The sequence below is a fragment of the Hippopotamus amphibius genome, chromosome 2 (assembly GCF_030028045.1).
Source record: "Hippopotamus amphibius kiboko isolate mHipAmp2 chromosome 2, mHipAmp2.hap2, whole genome shotgun sequence".
Taxonomy (NCBI): domain Eukaryota; kingdom Metazoa; phylum Chordata; class Mammalia; order Artiodactyla; family Hippopotamidae; genus Hippopotamus; species Hippopotamus amphibius.
The window spans coordinates 10,296,293-10,315,125 of NC_080187.1; the positions used below are offsets into that span (position 1 = coordinate 10,296,293).

Consider the following 18,833-nt stretch of genomic DNA (forward strand, 5'->3'; position numbering starts at 1 on the left):
GGACCTAGAGACTGTCATACAGAGTGAAGTGAGCCAGAAAGAGAAAAACAAATATCGTATATTAACACATATGTGAACTATAGAAAAATGGTACCAATCAACCAGTTTGCAAGGCAGAAATGGAGACCCAGATGTAGAGAACAAACATATGGACACCAAGTGGGGAAAGCGGGGAGGGTTGGGGGAGGGAATGAACTGGGAGATTGGGATACCAAATTGTACACTCTAAATACATGCAGTTTATTGTATGTCAATTGTATCTCAATAAAAGTTCTTTAAAAAAAAGAAGTAAGTTACTAGGTCTAGCCCACAGACAAGACAAGGAGATTACACAAGGTTGTGAAAAGCAGGAGGTGGGATCATTGAAAGCCATTTCAGAATCTGCCTATTGCAAGCAGTGAGCTTTAAGACAGAGCAATAGAATGTATTCAAAGAGATTTAAAAAAAAAAAAAAAAGGATAAAAAGAACAATAGCAAGTGTTCTGACATATATGTAGTTGGAGTCTCAGGAATGGTACAGAAAACCATTCCAGATTTGATTAAAAAATATCAGTCCACTAATCTTGGAAGTCCAAAGAAGCCCAAACAGTATAAGTACAGAGAAAACCACATCAAGGCACATGGTAATCAAATGGCAGAAAACCAATAATAAAGACAAAAATTTTATAAGCAGCCAGAGAAACCAAGATAAGAATTATTGCTGATTTCTCACCAGAAATAATGCAACCCAGAAGACAATGGAGTGGCATCGTTTGCTAAAGGAAAATCTTTGTCAACCTAGAATTCTATATTTAGTGAAAATATTCTTCAGAAATGAAGATGAAGTGAAGACATTTCTAGATTTTCAAAAAATGAAAGAATTTTTTGCCATTAAACCTTCACTACAAGAAATATTGAAAGTTGCAGGGGGGCGGGGGGGGAATACCAGATAGAAACCTAGATCTGCACAAAGAAATCAAGAGTACTCAAAATGTTACACCATTAGCAACTATACAGAATGAACAAAGAAAAGCAAAATAAGCAAGACCTCTTTGAGTGGGAATTGACAAATTCTGGCCCAAACTCTTCCTAATGCACTGTGGTAACCTATGTGGGAGGGAAGTCCAAAAGGGAGGGGATATCTGTATGTGTGTGGCGGATTCATTTTGTTGTGCAGTAGAGGCTAACACAACATTGTAAAGCAACCATACTCCAATAACAATTAACTTAAAGAAAAAAAAACCAACCTCTGGCCCATAGGCTAAATCTGGCCTACCACCTATTTTTGTATGGCTTATGCACTAAGAATAGGTTGTTGTTTTTGTTTTTTCAGATTTTTGTTGGAGTATAATTGCTTTACACTGTTGTGCCAGTTTCTGCTGTACAACAAAGTGAATCAACTGTATTTATACATATATCCCCATAATCCTCTCCCTCTTGAACCTCCCTCCCACCCTCCCTGTCTCACCCCTCTAGGTCATCACCAATCATTGACTTGATCTCCCTGTGTTATGCAGCCGCTTCCCACTAGCCATCTGTTTTGCATTTGGTAGTGTATGTATGTCAGTGCTACTCTCTCACTTCATCCCAGCTTCTGCCCCCCCCCCAACCCCCCCAACCCCCCACCCTGGTCCTCAGCCTCAAGTCCGTTCTCTACATCTGCTTATTTATTCTTGCCCTGCCACTAGATTTATCGGTGCCATTTTTTTAGATTCCACATATATGCATTAGCATACGGTATTTGTTTTTCTCTTTCTGGCTTACTTCACTCTGTATGACAGATTCTAGGTCCATCCACCTCACTACAAATAGCTCGATTTCATTCCTTTTTATGGCTAATTAAGAATAGTTTTTAACTTGTGAATATTTCCAATTGATTTGATGATGTGGAACATTAATTTTGAACTCCATTTAAGTGAAATGTTATCCCCCCCCTCAAAAAAAAAAATTATGTCCTTCTCAAGAGTATCCTGCAGTGCCCCCAGAAAATACATTTGATTATTATGTTTTGAATTTTGTTAGTTAAAAAATGTGGAAATTCATTTTCTCTTGTTATATAAGTATCTCTAAAATATCCTTAGTTTTGCCTCTTGGCGCTCTTAGCCTGTCTAGAAAAGTTTGCTTATCTTGGAGAGTGAAAGTAAAAAGATAAAGGGAATCTACCATGTGCCAGGCAATGCCCCAGTGCTTGATACACACTACTTAATTCTTGCAACAACACTCTGAGGTTTATATACATTTATTATAGACGTCTCAGGTTGTTGATTTTATCCGAGGATTACTTAATCTTAGCAAAACTCTGAGAGACAAGTATTATTCCCATTTTATAAATGACGAAACTGGGGTTCAGAGAAGTTATGTAACTTGTCTAAAGTTATATATAAATGGTAACAGAGGCTCGTATTCTTCCCTCTGCCTCTTGCACAAACCAAGGCACTTAAACTTCTGTGCTTTTTGGATGGAAGCATATCCCTAGCCCCAGTTCAGTCTGTGAAGTCTTATTTCTTAACAGATTTTAACCATGCTTCGTTATCTGGTTTCTCTTCCTAAAGGATATTAAATGCAGAAAAATAGGAGGGGGAGAAAGAATTACAGAACTTAATAATAAAGACAGTAGGAAATGAAAACTGACAAGAGTTGACCAAAAATGAAACAAAACAACAACTGTTAAAAAGCAGTCTAAGAGATGTGGTACATATATACGAATGTTACTCAGCTAAAAAAAGGAACGAAATCGGGACATTTGTAGAGACATGGATGGACCTAGAGACTGTCATACAGAGTGAAGTGAGTCAGAAAGAGAAAAACAAATATCATGTATTAACACATATATGCGGAATATAGAAAAATGGTACAAATCAACCGGTTTGCAAGGCAGAAACAGAGACACAGATGTAGAGAACAAACATATGGACACCAAGTAGGCAAAGTGGGGGTCGGTTGGGGGGGAATGAATTGGGAGATTGGGATTGCCATATATACATTACTAATAAGAAAAAAAATATCAAATTGTACACTTTAAATATATGCAGTTTATTGTATGTCAATTGTATCTCAATAAAAGTTCTTAAAGGGAAAAAAAACTAAGAACTCAGTAAGCACAGTAGTTTGACAATATGGAACTATTTTGTGGTGAGATGCAGAACCTTTTGCAACCCTGAAGAAATCATGATATTCAGTATTTATTTTCCTTATACTCTAATACAGGAGGAAAATTTGTAACATGAAATTTTTATGCTTAAAATGAAAAAGATTGTATGTTTTTTGCACAAAGGTCACCCTAGCTCTCTGCTCCAAGGATTGGATAGCTGAGGTTTTATCTAATTTAGATAAAATTTTTTTGCAAACTCAGGCTTGTTACAAACTGAGGACAGAATTTCCAGATACAGAATTTGTTTCTTGTTTCTCTACCTCGCTAAAAACTAAAGAATAAAACTCAACCAGTACTTGATTACTGAAATGCCATATGATATTTTGTTAGAACAACTTATACATGAATTGAAGCATCAAAAAACGCCATAAATATTGCTCTTAATTCATTTCCTGACATCTGCTACATACGAAGGTAGAATACTTGTCTCTAAAGGAAAAGCACTTGTGTAATTGTGTGAGTTGCAAGCTGAATTAACCATTTATTTCATGGAGCACCATTTCTACTGGAAAGAGCAACTGACAAACCATAGTTATTCAAGCCTAACTATTTAGCATACATTTTCTTGAAAATAAAGGAAGTGAGCCTGTCACTTCAAGGAAAATAAATTAGTATTTGATGCCAATGAGGAAATTCGAGCTTTCAGATGAAAATTGGAATTTTGGAAAATTTGTATCCATTACTGTGAGTTTAGTTTCTCATTGCTTAAATAAGACTTTTCCAAAGATATCAGTGGTGATATTAATGAATGAGATATTTTTTGATGCTGTATAATGAAATGTGTCAACATTTGAAAGACCTACATAACTGTGAACTGATACTTTCCAGACTACTGCATGATGTTACAAAATCATACAAGAGTAAAAGATTCATTCAAAGTGCAAGACAGGCCAATGAATTTTAATGTAACAGGATACAAAAGTTAACTCATGTAGTTTCAGATTCCACATTGCAACTAATCTTTAAGATACCATTTATCGTTTGGTATCATATCAAAGAATATTTGCAAAGAAGAATATTAGAATATGCCTCCTGGGGACTTCCCTGGTGGTCCAGTGGTTAAGACTCCACCCTTCCACTGCAGGGGACATGGGTTCGATCCCTGGTCAGGAAACTAAGATCCCACATGCCGTGTGGCACAGCCAAAAAAATAAATACAAAATTTTTTAAAATAAAATATGCCTCCCTTTTCCAAAAAAATCTGTGTGAGACTGACTTTTCTTCATATGCTTCAACCAAAACAATCACAACAAATCTAATGGGAAAGTGGAGAGTATAATCTAGCTGTGTTCTGTTAAACCAAATATTTTACAATTTTAAAAATATAATGCCAGGCTTCTCGTTAAACATTTATTGTTTGAGGAAATGTAAGGGTTTCACCATTAGAATATACATTGTGTTAACTTGTAATGACTTTTTAATGAATTAATAGCTTTTATATTTCTCAGGTTTAATTTCTAATACAATAACTATTGATATAACCCAATAAGCAAAAGCATTTGGGGCTCATCAGTAATGCTTAAGAGTGTAAAGGGATTCTGAGACCAAGAAGTTTGACAGCTGCTGATCTGTGGTCTTGAAAATCATCTAAGAAGCTTGGATTTTATTCTGAAGACAGTAGGGAAAGTAACGCAGGTTTAAGTAGGGGAGTGATATAACCAAATATGTGTTATAAGAGGATGACTCCTTTCGGTAGCTGTTTGGAAATGAAGAAGACATGACCAAAAAAAGTAGGAAAACCAAGAAGAGTCAACAAACGGTCGGGACCTGGATGAGAGCTGTGGTCACAGGATAGGAAGGGATGGAAGATGAATATATGAAAACTATTTAGGGGACCAAATGCTTGGAACTTGTTGAGTAGTGAGGCCTCCAGTTGCGCTAACAGAGCTTTTGATTTAAGGGAATGTCGACTTTGATTCTGGATGTGCAACACTGCAGGCTGTATGAAGATGGCAGCTGTACTCACCGGTTGGCTCTGAAAATCTGGAGAAAGGTTCAGGCCAGATAACTGCTTTGGGATCATAACACCTTGGTAGAAATTAAAACCTAAGGGTCAAACCTGACAGAGGAGAAATGGAGTTAAAAGAGATGAGGGTCGAGGACAGGCCGTTGGGGAAGACCGTCATTTAAGAGAAAGATGAAGGACAAGAAGGTCACAAAGGACATGTAAGAAACGGATTGACTGAAGAAGTCAGCTGCAGAATCAGTTGACTGTGTCTTCATGGGAAGAGAGGACTTCAGGAGAAGTATCAGATAGAGCTGAGAAGCCAAGCAAAATAAAAGCTGAGAAGTACCTACTGGATCTCTCACAACGTAGAGGTCGTGGTGACCTTAGCAAGAGTGTTTTCAATAAATTAGAGGAAGGAGGGAAATCACATTGCCATGGGAGTTTTTATAATCAGAGAGCTTTAATTATGTTTATAGGAAGGAGCCAAAGAGGGGAGGGGGTGAATGACACAGGCAGAAGTGTAAGTGGATCAGACTCTGCCCCTGCTCCAGAGGTCAGAGAGGTCATTCCAGTTACTGGGGCCTCTGCCACTGTCGGGGCGCTCGGGAAGGAGCACCAGCCTTTGCCGGTTGAATTAGATTGAACCGAAGCGCCTACAGGCAGCTGGGAATGCTGCTCAACAGTGGAGACCAGACCCAGAGCGGATTTTTAGCCCAGAGACCAAAGCATCCCAGGCCATCCATTTCCCTCAAGAAATCCAATCACCCACTTCTAGGCCACAGGGACCAGAAAAGATCAGACCCTTGAAACTCATTTTTTTTAAGTATCCATGCCTGATGTAAAGGAATTCAGAAAGAATCCAGATACTCAGAGATGTTCTTCATAGCCTTGGCTATAATACTGGCAATTTTATAAGCAACTTACGTGCCCAGTGGAAAGATAGTAGCCTGAACCATGGCGCACACGCACTTGTTGGAATAAAATATAGCTGTTGAAAAATATGGTTGTGGAGACTGTGTAGCAACAGGAAAAGGCTGTTGTAAAATGTTAACAACAAAAATCATCCCCAAATTTTAGTATACAATCCAATTATAACTATGTGAAAACAGGCATGTGAGAATGACTAGAAAAGAGATCGCGGATGTCATTGTGCCAGAGTGTTGGTATTATGGGGGTGGAGTGTGGAAGTTTTTCCTCTGTCTTCTAAATTTCTAGTAATTTTTTAACGTATTTTATAATTTTTTAATTGAAAAGGAAAACCAAAAATTCAATTTTATTTTTGGCTTTCCTGACAAGTACTAACACGGGCAGGGCGGGGTTAGACAGAAGTGGGCTGCAGGCTCCGTGTGGAATTCCCAGCTCTGACCAGTCATTGCCGGCCACCGTCGGTGCCCACAGGTCACTTAGAAGGGAGCCTCCTTTCAAACAACAATCTGTTCACTTAGAGTGGAAATCTGGGACCGCTTCTTTGAGCAGGAGTGTATGAGCTGCTGGCCCTCTGCTTAAGCTGCCCCATCTTGTGATAATAGCAGCTTTTTCCGAATGGCCGCTCCGCTCAATTGACCAGGAGAACCTGTTTTTTCAGCACAGCCTCTTGTTTAAGTTAAACTCATAATGCAGATGATAAATTACATCACAAAATCTTAAGTGTCTCTGCTTCTGACATCTGTGCTGCTAATTAGTTTCTGTTCCAGTGTTACATTCCATCTTCTCTGTTTTACTTTGGGAAAAAAAATACATAAATGTAAATACATTTTTACATATCCAGACTTCCATTTCAACATTCAGAAGCAGATGTATAGTTTCAGTGCCCTGAGCAAATCGGGAAATGTGACCGAGGCTTAGATGCGGCATTTTATTCCTACAGCTCTAAAAGCAAGTCTGCTCAAAGAAGGCCCAATTAAAAGCCAGATCTTCAAAATAATGAGGATTTTATCTTTAAATATTGGTTCCATTACAATTGGAAGAATGGGCCACCACCCACTGAGCCCCCACTGTATCCAAGCGCCGTGTGAGCTGCCTGACGGATGCTGTCTCCTCCTGGGCAAACCTGGGCTCCTGGAGGGACAGTGCCTCCCACCGTCCCACCACTAGAACACAGCAGAACTGGATTTCTTCCCAAGTCTCTGACCAGCACTCACACTTCTCCCCTCTGCATCCCAGGCTTTTGTTATGCCTCAATGTCCAAACAGAATTTAACAACCCAAACAAAATAATTTGGACTAATGGGAATATTAGACTTTGCATTGTCTTTTAAACCATACTGATTCGCCGGCATACCTCAGAAATATTGCAGATTCGGTTCCAGACCACCACAGTAAAGCGAGTCACACAAATTTTTTGGTTTCCCAGTGCCTATAAAAGTTATATTTACACTATACTGTAATCTGTTACATGTACAATAACATTATGTCTAAAAAAATAACTTACACACCTTAGTTTAAAAATACTTTATTGCTAAAAATGCTAACCATCATCTGACAGTGTCAGGTTGCCACAAACCTTCAATTTGTAAAAAATGCAGTATCTACGAAACACGGTAGAGGAGAGCATGGTAAAACAAGACATGCCTGGATCATTTTTCTCAGCTGGCATTTTTACAAAGACAGTTTACGCCTATGGCTTACTCATTCCCTATGAAAGCTGCTGATGTTGAGTTTCCAAGGGTAACCTGCCCACCTCTGATTCCCTCTAACAGGCCAGGACAGATGCCCTGATAGGCTGCAGCTGAGGAAGGCATTTGACCCCCTCCTCTTCCTCCTTTGCCTGAGGTGAGCCTAGAGGTGCCCGAGGCTGATGAAGGTTTGATAACTGCCTTTTCTCACTTTGTGTTCCTATTCTGTTCAGTCGACATTGAAATGCCAGTGATTTCTTCTTCCCAGACACCTCTGGTGGAAATTTACCACGTAGCATAAACTACTCATGTTTATTGATAGATTCATTTCCAGAAAGAGGTCAATTAACTTGTTACACTTTAATATATGGGGTTTGGATTGGGTGAAATTGTACAAGTGTGAATTCTGCTTATTAACTATTCTATTGTAAAAGAATTCGCAAGTCCTACCACTGTTACCTTCTCTATAGTTCTCAAGTCAATCCCTTTCTCAGCATCCTTTTTGCCCCTGTCTAGCTCAAAACCGAATATGCTCCTACCTGGATGACTGTGGCAGCTGGTCCCCCTGCCTCCAGGCTCTGGGTAGCCAGGGTGAATGCCCCAAAGCACAATTTGATCATATATTTCACTGCCCCGCTTACAGCCCGCTAGTGGCCCCCTCAGCTGGAGAATCCAGCATTCCCAGCGCTTTAGCCTGCCCTGTGTCACAGCACCTCCTGCCCGTCCACTGTTCGTGAACCTGTCTGCTCGGAGCTCCAGCTCGGAGGCGTGCTGCCTCTTGCCCCGGTGTGTTTGTCCATGCTCCGTCCTCATCCTATTGCATCCTTCTCCGCCCCACCTTTACGCAGCTGACTCCCCTTCCTCCTCTAAGACTGTTCAGGCAGACATCAGCTTTTCCAACAAACTGTCTCTGATGGCCCTTCCGCCACCAGGCTAGCCATCTCCTCGGGGTCTCCACAGCATCTCCCTGCAGCCACCTTCCTCGTCACGCTCATCATACTTGTATCTTGATGTTCCTGGTGTTCATTGCTCTGGCCACCCAGCCAAACAGGGATCCCTGGAGCAAGCGGAAAAGCTCACGGCAAAAACTCTTGGAGCACCTCAGCCCCATGCTCCAGGGCTCCAGCACGGGTGCCAGCGTGGCTTTAGGTTACCTAGAGCTCTCCCTCCAGAGTCCTCCCACAGAGCAGGAGGGGGCTGTCTGCTGTGGCTGTCCCACCACACCGTAACCCAGTTATTAGCTCTGTAATAGTCTATCTGTGGCTCTATAATAGTTGCAAAAGGGCTGATTTGTTGAATTCTAAGGTTCTCCAGATAATGCTCTCTGTGTCCTCTTCCCTCAGTGAGGTGAATGCTTTCACTGGAAAGGACCCATTAAGTCAGAAGCTTCAGGGAGATGGTCAGGGGTGGAACTCTTCATCACTCCTGCTTGCTGCCCTCTTCCTTGGGGGTCTGGAAGGAACGCTGGGGACAGGCAAGGGACACAGTACACAAGGGGTGTGTCTGTAGTCACCTGACCCAAATATGCAGCTGTTCCAGAGACCTGAAGTGGAATGACTAGTTTGTGTTTGTGATGTGACTGGTGTGCAGATGAACCTCAGGCCTCCCCTCCGTGAGCCCATACGATCCAAGGGGATGGTGTGGAGGCTTCCTTCCAAAGGCTCCTAGGCCCCTGCAGACTGCATGTCACATGTGCCATGTGCAGATTTGGATCTTCCTGAAGAGTACAGGACAGGTTTTTAATGGTGTCCCAGTTGTTCAGGCGAAACATGCTCCAGTATCTTGAGGTTTTGGTTGTGTTCTGTCAGTGACGAGCAGGAGCAGGTGGTGTAGACAGTCCACGAGATCACTTATCAAAGTGGTCAGTGAACCCCGGAGCTTCGGGTCCATTGGTCTCCCTAAGACCTTCTGGTCCTTTTTAGCTGCAGGCACTGGTGTCTGTGTCTGCCATGGCCAGGTGTCAGCAGTAAGACCTCCTGGAGGGGGTGGCTTTGTTTGTCCTTCACAGCTCTGTGACCTTCATAGACGGCTCTGCTTGGTCACAGTGTGGCCGAAAGAGAGATCTGCATTGTCCTTCCACACAGTGATGTCACCATCAAGATCTGATGTTCCGAGCCGAATCCTGTGAAGATAAAGGAATATACACACACACGCGTGTCTGTACATACAGATACATCCATTCATGTGAGATTCACTTCTCAGAAACAAGTAATTTATATATTCACAGAATGATTAGCTTTCAGCTAAGAATTCTAACATTTTAGTACCACGATTTAGAATCGGGCTAAATTTGTCAAGTGACTGAAAGTGAGGTTTTTCAGAAATTATTAGCTAATTTTTTCTATATTGAATTTATAGTCACAAAGAGTATATCATAGTGATGTTTCCAGGATAAAATACCAGCAGCTTAACTTTTCTGGCCACAAACGTACAGCATATATCAGTTTATTTTTGAAGATCTGAGGAATTAGCTACTGTAAATAAAGTTTCCAAGAGGTTTCTCCGGGAAAGAGGTGAACTTACAGTAATATGGGTGATATATTATTAATTAATAACTATGACCAGCCACTGCTTCAATTAAAAGGACAACGGATAAGAAGGCCTAATAGAAAGGACATGCTGAATTTTAATCTCACAAGCACTGAAGTCTGCAGAGCAGATGAGGGAGAGTTGTTTCTGAGGCTGGTAGGAGGAGGCCTCTGGTTGAGAGATGTCACCAGCTGCTCCTTGGTCCGGGAATGTTTGCTGAGCTCTGACTACACGTCTCTCCGGAGCCGTGCTCCTTTGGTTGCCAGTACTGGAAACCAACTTCAAAATAGCTTAAGGATCTTGAAGGGCCACAGGGGTCTCCCAGACCCGAAGGGCAGCACGGGCCGAGGGGCCTGGGAGAGCGTCTCATGGGATTGAGGCAGGCAGGCAGCTATGTCTCCGCTTAGAGGAGGGAATCTGATTGGCACGTCTGGCCTGCAGGACAAGCATGGGGGTGCAGACAAGGCTGCGGGTGGCATGATACGGTAAGTGGGTTTCTTTGACGGGCTGAGCACTGTGTGGGAGGCCACGTGAGAAGTTGCCTAGAAAAGTATCCCACAGAGGTGCTAGTCAAGCTAAAGCACCCAGCATCGGCAGGCCTTTTGGAGACAAGTTAATGAGAGAGGACATCCCAGGAGTGGGCAGGTGGGTGTGTACAGTGCCCTGGGCTGGCCTGTGGCATCTGAGGGCAGTGAAGTGAGGTGAGGCTAGACTGGGGAGCAGTCCCGACAATGACAAGGTTGCCCTGAAGGTGGTAGGAAAGGGGTGCAAAAGAGTCTGGATCAAGGAGGGATTTGTGTGTTCAGGGAATCAGGCCCCCGTGAGGTCCGTCTGTTCTGTGAAGTACCAGCTTTCCACAGAAACCTTCAGAGCAGCGTCTTCATGCCTCGCCATACCCCCGTCCACCCATCCTTCCAGGGTGGAAATGACCAGAGGCCTTGGGCCTTGGGAGCAGCTTCCACACAGGATCACAAGACCAAGACTCCCCTCCCAGCAGGAGCTAGGCTACAGAAAACCCTGTAATAGCATTACTATCGGCCTTTCTCCTTCCTGTTGCTCATTTATTTGACTTTAAGCACAGTTATTTTATTTTTAGAGTAATAATTTGGAGTTAATTGGCCTTCTGCCTTAAAAAAAAAAAATACCACCTCTTCCATGTAATTACTATGTAGAAGTGGTTCCGTAGCGCTCTCCTAATGTGGCGTCCCCTGAACACCCTCTAGAATGGAATGGGACCTAACTAGCCATTTGATCTGTTTTCACTGACTGCTTTCTCCCGGGCCTGTGATGAGAAAGTGAACAGCTCCTGGGAGGAGTCACTGCCGTGCAGCCTCCACTTGCTCTTGCTGGAGCTAGAGGGACAGAGGAGAATGTGGGGGCGCCTCCCCCGAGGTCACCCGCCAGAGCCCCCTCAGCCCAGCCTTTTCTCTCTCCCTCCAGGTCACGCAATATTTAAACTCACGTATCTAAGCAATCACGACTATAAACACCTCTACTTTGAATCTGACGCTGCTACCGTCAATGAAATTGTGCTCAAGGTGAGTATCCCTTCTCCGCCCAGGGCCAGCCTCCCCCCCAGCACTGGATGAGGTTCCCGAGCAGGTTTTGCAGAGTTGCTGAGCTGCCTGCGGGTCGCCCCGGCTGTTGAACACCCAGGCCTGGGCAGGTCAGCTGCTCTGCACCCACTTTGGCCAGTCCCCCGATAATCCTCGTTCTTCAGATATTTATTCATTCTTTTTATGTACCATTTATTTCTCCTCCCTCCACACTCAGGAGCTCCTTGAGGTTCCTGGAACAGACTCTGAGGAAATTACTGTTATTGTTTGAAGACACCTTAAAGTAATCACGATGATTTGGGAACCTGTTCTAAACATACCCGATTGATGCTAGAATCGTCTGTCACCACATCTCACTGAGCACCTTCTGTGTGCCAGGCGAGTACCCAGGATACTGCAGTGGCAGACCCAGCCCCTGCCCTCAGGGAGCTTGTCCTCTATCAGAGGAGACAGACATTAAGAAAATTACGGAGAGATTGTTAAATTGTCACAAGGTGCCCTGTGGGTATGTGAAGAGTAAACTGACTTGGTGCAGGGAGTGGGGAGGCAGGGAGAGCTGCGCCCTGAAGCATGGATGGAAAAGCACACCTTTTACCAGATGAGGAGAGAGAAAAGCTTTCACAGAGCAGCCCGTGAAGGGACAGAGAGGCAGGGCGAGCGTGGTGTGGTTTGGGGGCTACACCCAAGCCTGTGTGGCTGGAGCAGAGAGGTTGCAGGGGCCAAGCCACACAGAACCTTGCGAAGCAGGGTCGGGCTGAGGAATGCTCCCCTGGGGTGTTGGCTCAGGAAGCCTGGGGCAGGGCCCTCCCACGTGCTGCCCAGGATGCCGGTTTGTGCATCACACTCTGAGTAGCCCTGGAAGAGTGATTTCCAGACTCTTCCAAACTGAGAATCCTTTCTGCAATCCAGATCATGTGTAGAATGACCAAATAGAGAAAACAGAACTGCTTTGGCAGAACAAGGCTTAGAACCAGAGGGGGCTTCCCCACCCCTGGTTGTGTGACTTTGGCCAGTCACATCACCTCCCTGGGCCTCAGTTTCTTGTCCTGTAGAATGGGGATCATGGTAGCTACCCTGACCCACCCCACCAAAGAGCTGCTAGAGCAAATATTAAATGAGATACAGTGAACCTACCTAAGTGATTATTCGTTTCTTCTTAAGAGTAGACGTCATCAAGTAATAGTCATTAAAGTACTAAGGTATACCGAGGGGTTGCGAAGTTCAGGACCTGGGCCAGGCACTTTACCTGACCTGTCTAAAGGAACCTTCACACCTCTGTGAGGCAGTAACATCAAATCATTCCCATTTCCTATATGAAAACTGAGGCTCAGGAAAAAAGTAACTTAGCCAGGGTTGTGACTGGCAGAACCAGAACTTGACCCAGGTTTGGCACTTTTCAGAATTCGTGCTCCTGTCCCCCCGAGTGTGCATAACCTTAAGGAGTTGAATGGGAGATTTCGATGAAATGGAATTGTTTCATGGGAACATTTTGAGACAAAGTCCTCATGGCTACAAAAGATTTTCAAAAGTAGTAGGTAAGAATTAAAAGGATAAAGCTTCTAGGAGGACAGTTTAGAGCCGAGACAGAGTAGCATGACCAGTTGGATGGAAAGCAGAGGGTTCACGGACCACCCCAGATCAGAGCCCCTCAGAACAGGCCAGGGGCAGTGCCCGCCCGGCGTGCTTGAAACCAGCAAGCTAAGAGTTACCTGCCAGCGTGTCCCCAGACAGCCCAGGGAGAGCCTGCTGCACTCGGGGGCCAGGTGGAGAAATATTCCATTACCCCGTCAGGGTTGGCCTTTTTTTTATAGCCAGCATTAAAATATTCAAGACTTGAGAAGGATTCTAGTAAAATTATAATCCTGTGTTTGACATCAAAATAATTTTCACAACAGCAGATTGATGACAGAAACACAGGTTTATGACTTCAGTGTGAGACTGTGGAAGAACAAGTGCAGAGAAATCATTTTCCAGGACCAAATGCTCCCTCGAAGCTAATGCTTTTCCACAAAATCCCCGAAGCCTAGCACCTTCCCTAAAATGTCTGTTTTCATATGAAAATGCTTGTAGAAATATTGCATCATTCACGAGACTCCAGGAGAGTCCCAGCCTGATTTACTTAGAGAGCTAATGATTGCTATCCTGATGGACGATTAAATTTCACATCTCCGATCTCTGATTTTTTTAAAGCAGTTTAAATATTTAGCCTGATCTGCCATTCCTAGTGTCTTCGTGGGGCTTTGCATGGACACCAAGTGACTGAGGCCCCACTTGGTAGAAATGTTCCCATCAGAGGTTCTTCTCAGATCTGTTTTGGATGCAAGTAATGTGTGTGGTGGTTTTAGAATTGAGGAGTTTCACATAAAATAAGAACTTTAGACTGAAACTGAAAGGAGGAAATAAGGACCAGAGGCTAATGTCAAAGAAACTATTACAAACAGGCAACTCTCCATCAAGTTATTTTTATCTCGTCGTGTTTTTCCCCATGGGACTCATTTATTGAGCACTGACTGTATACAGGACATTTTATGTACATGATCTCATTTCATCTTCACAACTGCCCTGCCCAGTGTAGGCATCATTATCCCCACTTTATAGATGAGGAGACAGAGGCCCAAGGCCACAGAGCACATAGAGGTGGAGCCTCAGCTTGAAGCCAGCTGAGGAGTCCCAGACCGGCGCCTTCCCACCTGAGTGGAATTGAGCTAAGCCGTGTATAGTCCCTAATTCTGCAGGCTTCGAGATGAATCTCAGAGGAATCATTGGTCTCTTCAAATTGGGTTCTTCTCGTGATCGAGTGATGGAGGCTGTGACTTTATTGACCATGAAAACTCCCTATATTTTTATGCCTTAAGCTGTAAAACGCATTGAAAGTGAAACACTCTATAGTGCATAAAATTGTGCAAGTTTTAAGCCACAGCATATTAACCAGCTAATGGCAGACCAAAGGGCGTTTTTATCTTTTGATTATTACATTAATCTTCCATTAAAATTATCTATGTGATTATCACAAAGCACTGAAGATAATAAATTTAGGAAATAGTTGGCCTGTTAAGGATCATTTTAAAATGCTTTTGTCAAGTTACACGTGCCAAAAATACCCTGAAAACAGTAGGTTGGCTGAGTGTGCAAACAATCTAATCCAAAGATTGCTCTTATTAAGAATGATAAAACCTCTTTTTTCCATGCATTGTCTGTGGTGTCCCAAATCGTCACCCGGCCCTGCAGGCCTCATGATTTATTGCTCTCAGCTGGTAACTTGGCGAGGCAGTGGGCCGAGCGTGTCAAGCCTTCTGTACTCACACACCAGCCTTTAACGCCTTCTGCCGGCAACTATCAGAGCAGAAAGTTTGGAGGGGACACCGTGGCGGAGTCCTGGCCCCACACAAGGCAAGCCACCCGCACCGCCTCCCCCAGTACTTCGGTTCTTTCTCGGTCAGCAGAGGCCTCTCCTCCTCCGGGCTTAGGACACGTGACCCTCAGTAGCATCCAGAGGAGGTGGCCTCTCTCTAGCTAGAAATATTCAGGTTTCTACTCCTAACTTTCAGATATTTGGGGTTGAAGAGAAAAACTGTTTACAGAAAGGCCCAGCCAGAGGGCAGCTGGGGCAGTGGGAGGAGCAGGGTCTGAGGAGGTGAGGGGGTGGGGGGGGGGTCTCAGGAGGCCGGGGGCCTGGAGAACTTGTCCAGGTCCTGGCCAGACTCTTACTAGCTTCATGACCTTGAGTGAATGACATTACCATTCTGTGCCTCAGTTTTCTCCTCTGTACAATGGGGATAACAATGGCAGCCATCTCCTAAGGCTGTTGTGAGGGTTAAATGAGTTAATCCTTGAAAAGCACTCCAAACACTGCTGCTGCTGCCACCGCCGCCACCACTGCCACCCAGCCAGGGGCGCATCCTCGCACCAGGCGTAAGTCTGATCACGGTGCTGCTGCCCTTCCCCGGCTCCTCCCCACCTCACCGTGACTGGCCCCTAAGCTTCTGCGGTTCTTGGACACACCAATTGCTGTGCCTTGATGCATACTGGTTCTCCCTGCCTCTTGTATAACCCAGACTCCTATTTATCCCTCAAAACCCAGCTCATTCATCCCCTCTACAACCCTTCCCTGCCCCACACGTCCCCAGTAGTTACTCTCCCCATTCCTTTCTGCTCCTTCTGTATCTGTTGTCACACCTGTTCTGTCGGACACTCACTAGGCCATGAGCTCGGTGGGGCAGGGACCAAGTCTTAATTTTCCTTTTGCCCCTTGAGCCGAACGTGGGGCGAGGCTCAGACAAGGCAGGTGCTCAGTGCCAGAGGTGATGGCAGTGACCACCCGGCATAGGGGGATCTGAAAAGACCCCAAGAGACCCAGGTGGGAGCAGCAGCATTGAGACCTGGGAGGCAGCCCAGCTATGCACCCTGCACAGGGTTTCCACGACGCCTTTCCTGGCTTTGACCCTGACCTCTCAGTGATCATGGGCAGCTTGGTCCTCTTCTCTGAGCCTCACTTTCCTTTTTATCAAGTAAGCTGTAGCTAGTGGGGCACTTGTGAGCATTAAAATATCCCAGTTGGAAGCTCTGTACCTGCTGGTGGGAGGCTGAACACTGAGCCTTGTTTTGGTTCGGTTTTCATTCCTGTGACACCCTTGTCTTTCAGATGAGGGAAGGGGTGGGAGGATGGGTTGCTCAGGGAAGTTATGTGCGAGCCCAGGGCTGCACCACAGGCCAGGGGCAGAACCAGGAAGCCCAGTGCACAGGCCTCTAGGAGGCGCACGTGGTGAGGAGGGACCACAGGCTCTGGAATCAGAGAAGTTCCACCACTGACTGAAAGGCCTGTTTCTGCATCGTGCAGTGAGCTCCAGTCCCAGCCTGTGAGGCTGCTGTGATGACTGGACTCTGTGCACAGGGGGACATCATGCCCGGAGGGCACCCAGCCCAGGGCAGGGCCCTTCCCTTGCTCGCCCCAGGTGAGCAGAGAGTGGCTAGCAAGTAACTGGGCTGTGTCACCTTGCTTTCTAGGTTAACTACATCCTGGAATCACGAGCAAGCACTGCCCGGGCTGACTATTTTGCTCAAAAACAAAGAAAACTGAACAGACGTACAAGCTTCAGCTTCCAGAAGGAAAAGAAATCAGGGCAACAGTGACAGTGGGCTCCAGCTTCAATCTGTTGCCATAGCTCAGAGCCTGCCTGCCAGGGCCAGGTGGCCCTACAGCCCACCCCATGCCCTGCAGTCCTCGCGGGAGGCCAGCCCCTGGCTCACGGGGACAGGGCTGGTGGGCTCTTGGGGAAGGGGGGCCACCCCCTAGAACAGAGCTGGGGACATTTCCACGGGACCGAAGCCTGAGTGGTGATGGCTTTGACTAGCAGTGCCTGGGGCCGGTCGACACCGAGAGGAGCCCCGAGCTGCCCAGCCACCTTCACTGCCCGACGGCTCGCCGAGGATGTACATAGCCACGCCCAGACATGTCCTTGCAACTTGATCAAATTTCTTAAAACAAACGAAGAACAAAAATGTACATTCTTTTTTTTTTTCCTTCCTTTTAATAAACTCTCTATCATGGTTGGTATGATGGACCATTCTTTGGGGCAGAGGATTGATTATGTTATTCTCTTTAAAATCTGCTCCCATATTGAACAGGCAGATTGGAAAAGCTATGGCTCGATTTTTCAGAAGAAATGTTTAGGGTTTAGTCAATAGTTTTAACTATGCCATTTGTTTAAATGAGTGCATTGCTTTGAGGATAGTATCTCACTAAAGTTAGGAAGGGGACTGAGTGATGTGTCCAAGGCTGCGCCGTTTTCCCCTTCAGAAGCCTCCTCTCCTCGGTTCATCCCGGCACCCTGATTTCAGGAAGGCGGGACTGCATGTAAAGCTCAGGGCTCGGAGAAACGGGGATCACACTGAGCTCCCAGCCAGAAATAGTCTTTTCCGTTTCCTAAATAACGAGTCTGAGTTTCAACTGACAGTTGGACCCACATGTGGATTTTTCCTGGACTCGGAAGAGTCTCTGCTGTGCTGTCTCGGAGGGGCCTCCGCTGCCTTTGTCCTCTTCTCACAGTGCCTGCCCCCTGGTCTGAGCAGGCAGGAAGCCACTGCTTTCCCTTCATCAGAGACTGTGGGGCAGGGGGAGCTGCTGCCAGGGGTCCAGCTCCCAGGGGGTAGGGGGCAAGGGACCGAGGGTCCACTGACACCACCCCTCTGGCCACACCTGATGCCTCTGCGGTCCTCGGCAGCCCCTCCAGTGTCCCTCCCGGGGTGACATCCTTTCACACTGTCCCCAGCCAGGGTGGAGGACTGAGGTTTCACTGAGGACCTGCATTTCAAAGGTTTTTAAATCGTTGTACAGGAAGCAACGTGGCTGAAACAGCCTTTCATAGTCGAGGGTCCGTTTGCACAGGGGCATCCTAATGAATTCCTCTTTCATTCTGATCTTTGTTCAGCCAACAGAAGCACCCTTTTCTAATGTCTTCCATTCCTACCCACCCCAGAAACAAAAGAAATATTATTTGTAGCTTGCTATCTGTATTTGAATTTTTAGCAATTTTATATTTAGATATCTTTGCAAAATGTAAATGACTAATTTGGTCATTAAATCTTGTGACATATTCAATATTAAAATAAAAATCATAAACACCTTGTTTTGCGTATTGCCTTGAGTTCTTGAAGTCTTGAGCACATATTGCTGAAGACGGTGGCCACCATGGATCACTCTGGGCAGTGACATTTGCCGGCCGTTGATGTGGTGCCGATCGGCTCTGAAAGGCACCGTGGGCCTCCGTTAGCACTGAGCAAGACAGGATGACCCTCTTGCTCACGGAAATCATCACCTCCTTCAATTACAAAATCAACACCATTCTCGTATCATGAAATATAGCACTTGTGCAGCTTACACACGACACACACTCGAAGGAATAATTTAAGGGGAACACTAACCACTGGCAGGTCCGCCAAATATCGAGACTGTTTACATTCAGTTTCTCCTCGGCCCCTCTCACACCCCATAGCTGGATTTTAAGGTAAGACCGTGACCATCTCTCACTGTCTCCCCAGGGCCGGCCTTTACAAAGC

General features: G+C 45.3%; 1 protein-coding gene across 2 annotated transcripts in view; it reads left to right on the forward strand.

Annotated features, from left to right (window-relative positions):
• The window catches only part of MAPKAP1 (MAPK associated protein 1), a 241,904-nt gene extending 224,573 nt beyond the window's left edge, over window positions 1–17,331 (forward strand). For both annotated transcript variants that reach the window (XM_057721638.1, XM_057721639.1), the window contains 2 exons: window positions 11,662–11,759; window positions 16,782–17,331. In XM_057721638.1, the coding sequence (XP_057577621.1) occupies window positions 11,662–11,759; window positions 16,782–16,907 (224 nt within the window). In that variant the 3' untranslated portion in view covers window positions 16,908–17,331. The remainder of the gene's footprint in view (window positions 1–11,661; window positions 11,760–16,781) is intronic.
• Window positions 17,332–18,833: the final 1,502 nt, after the last annotated feature.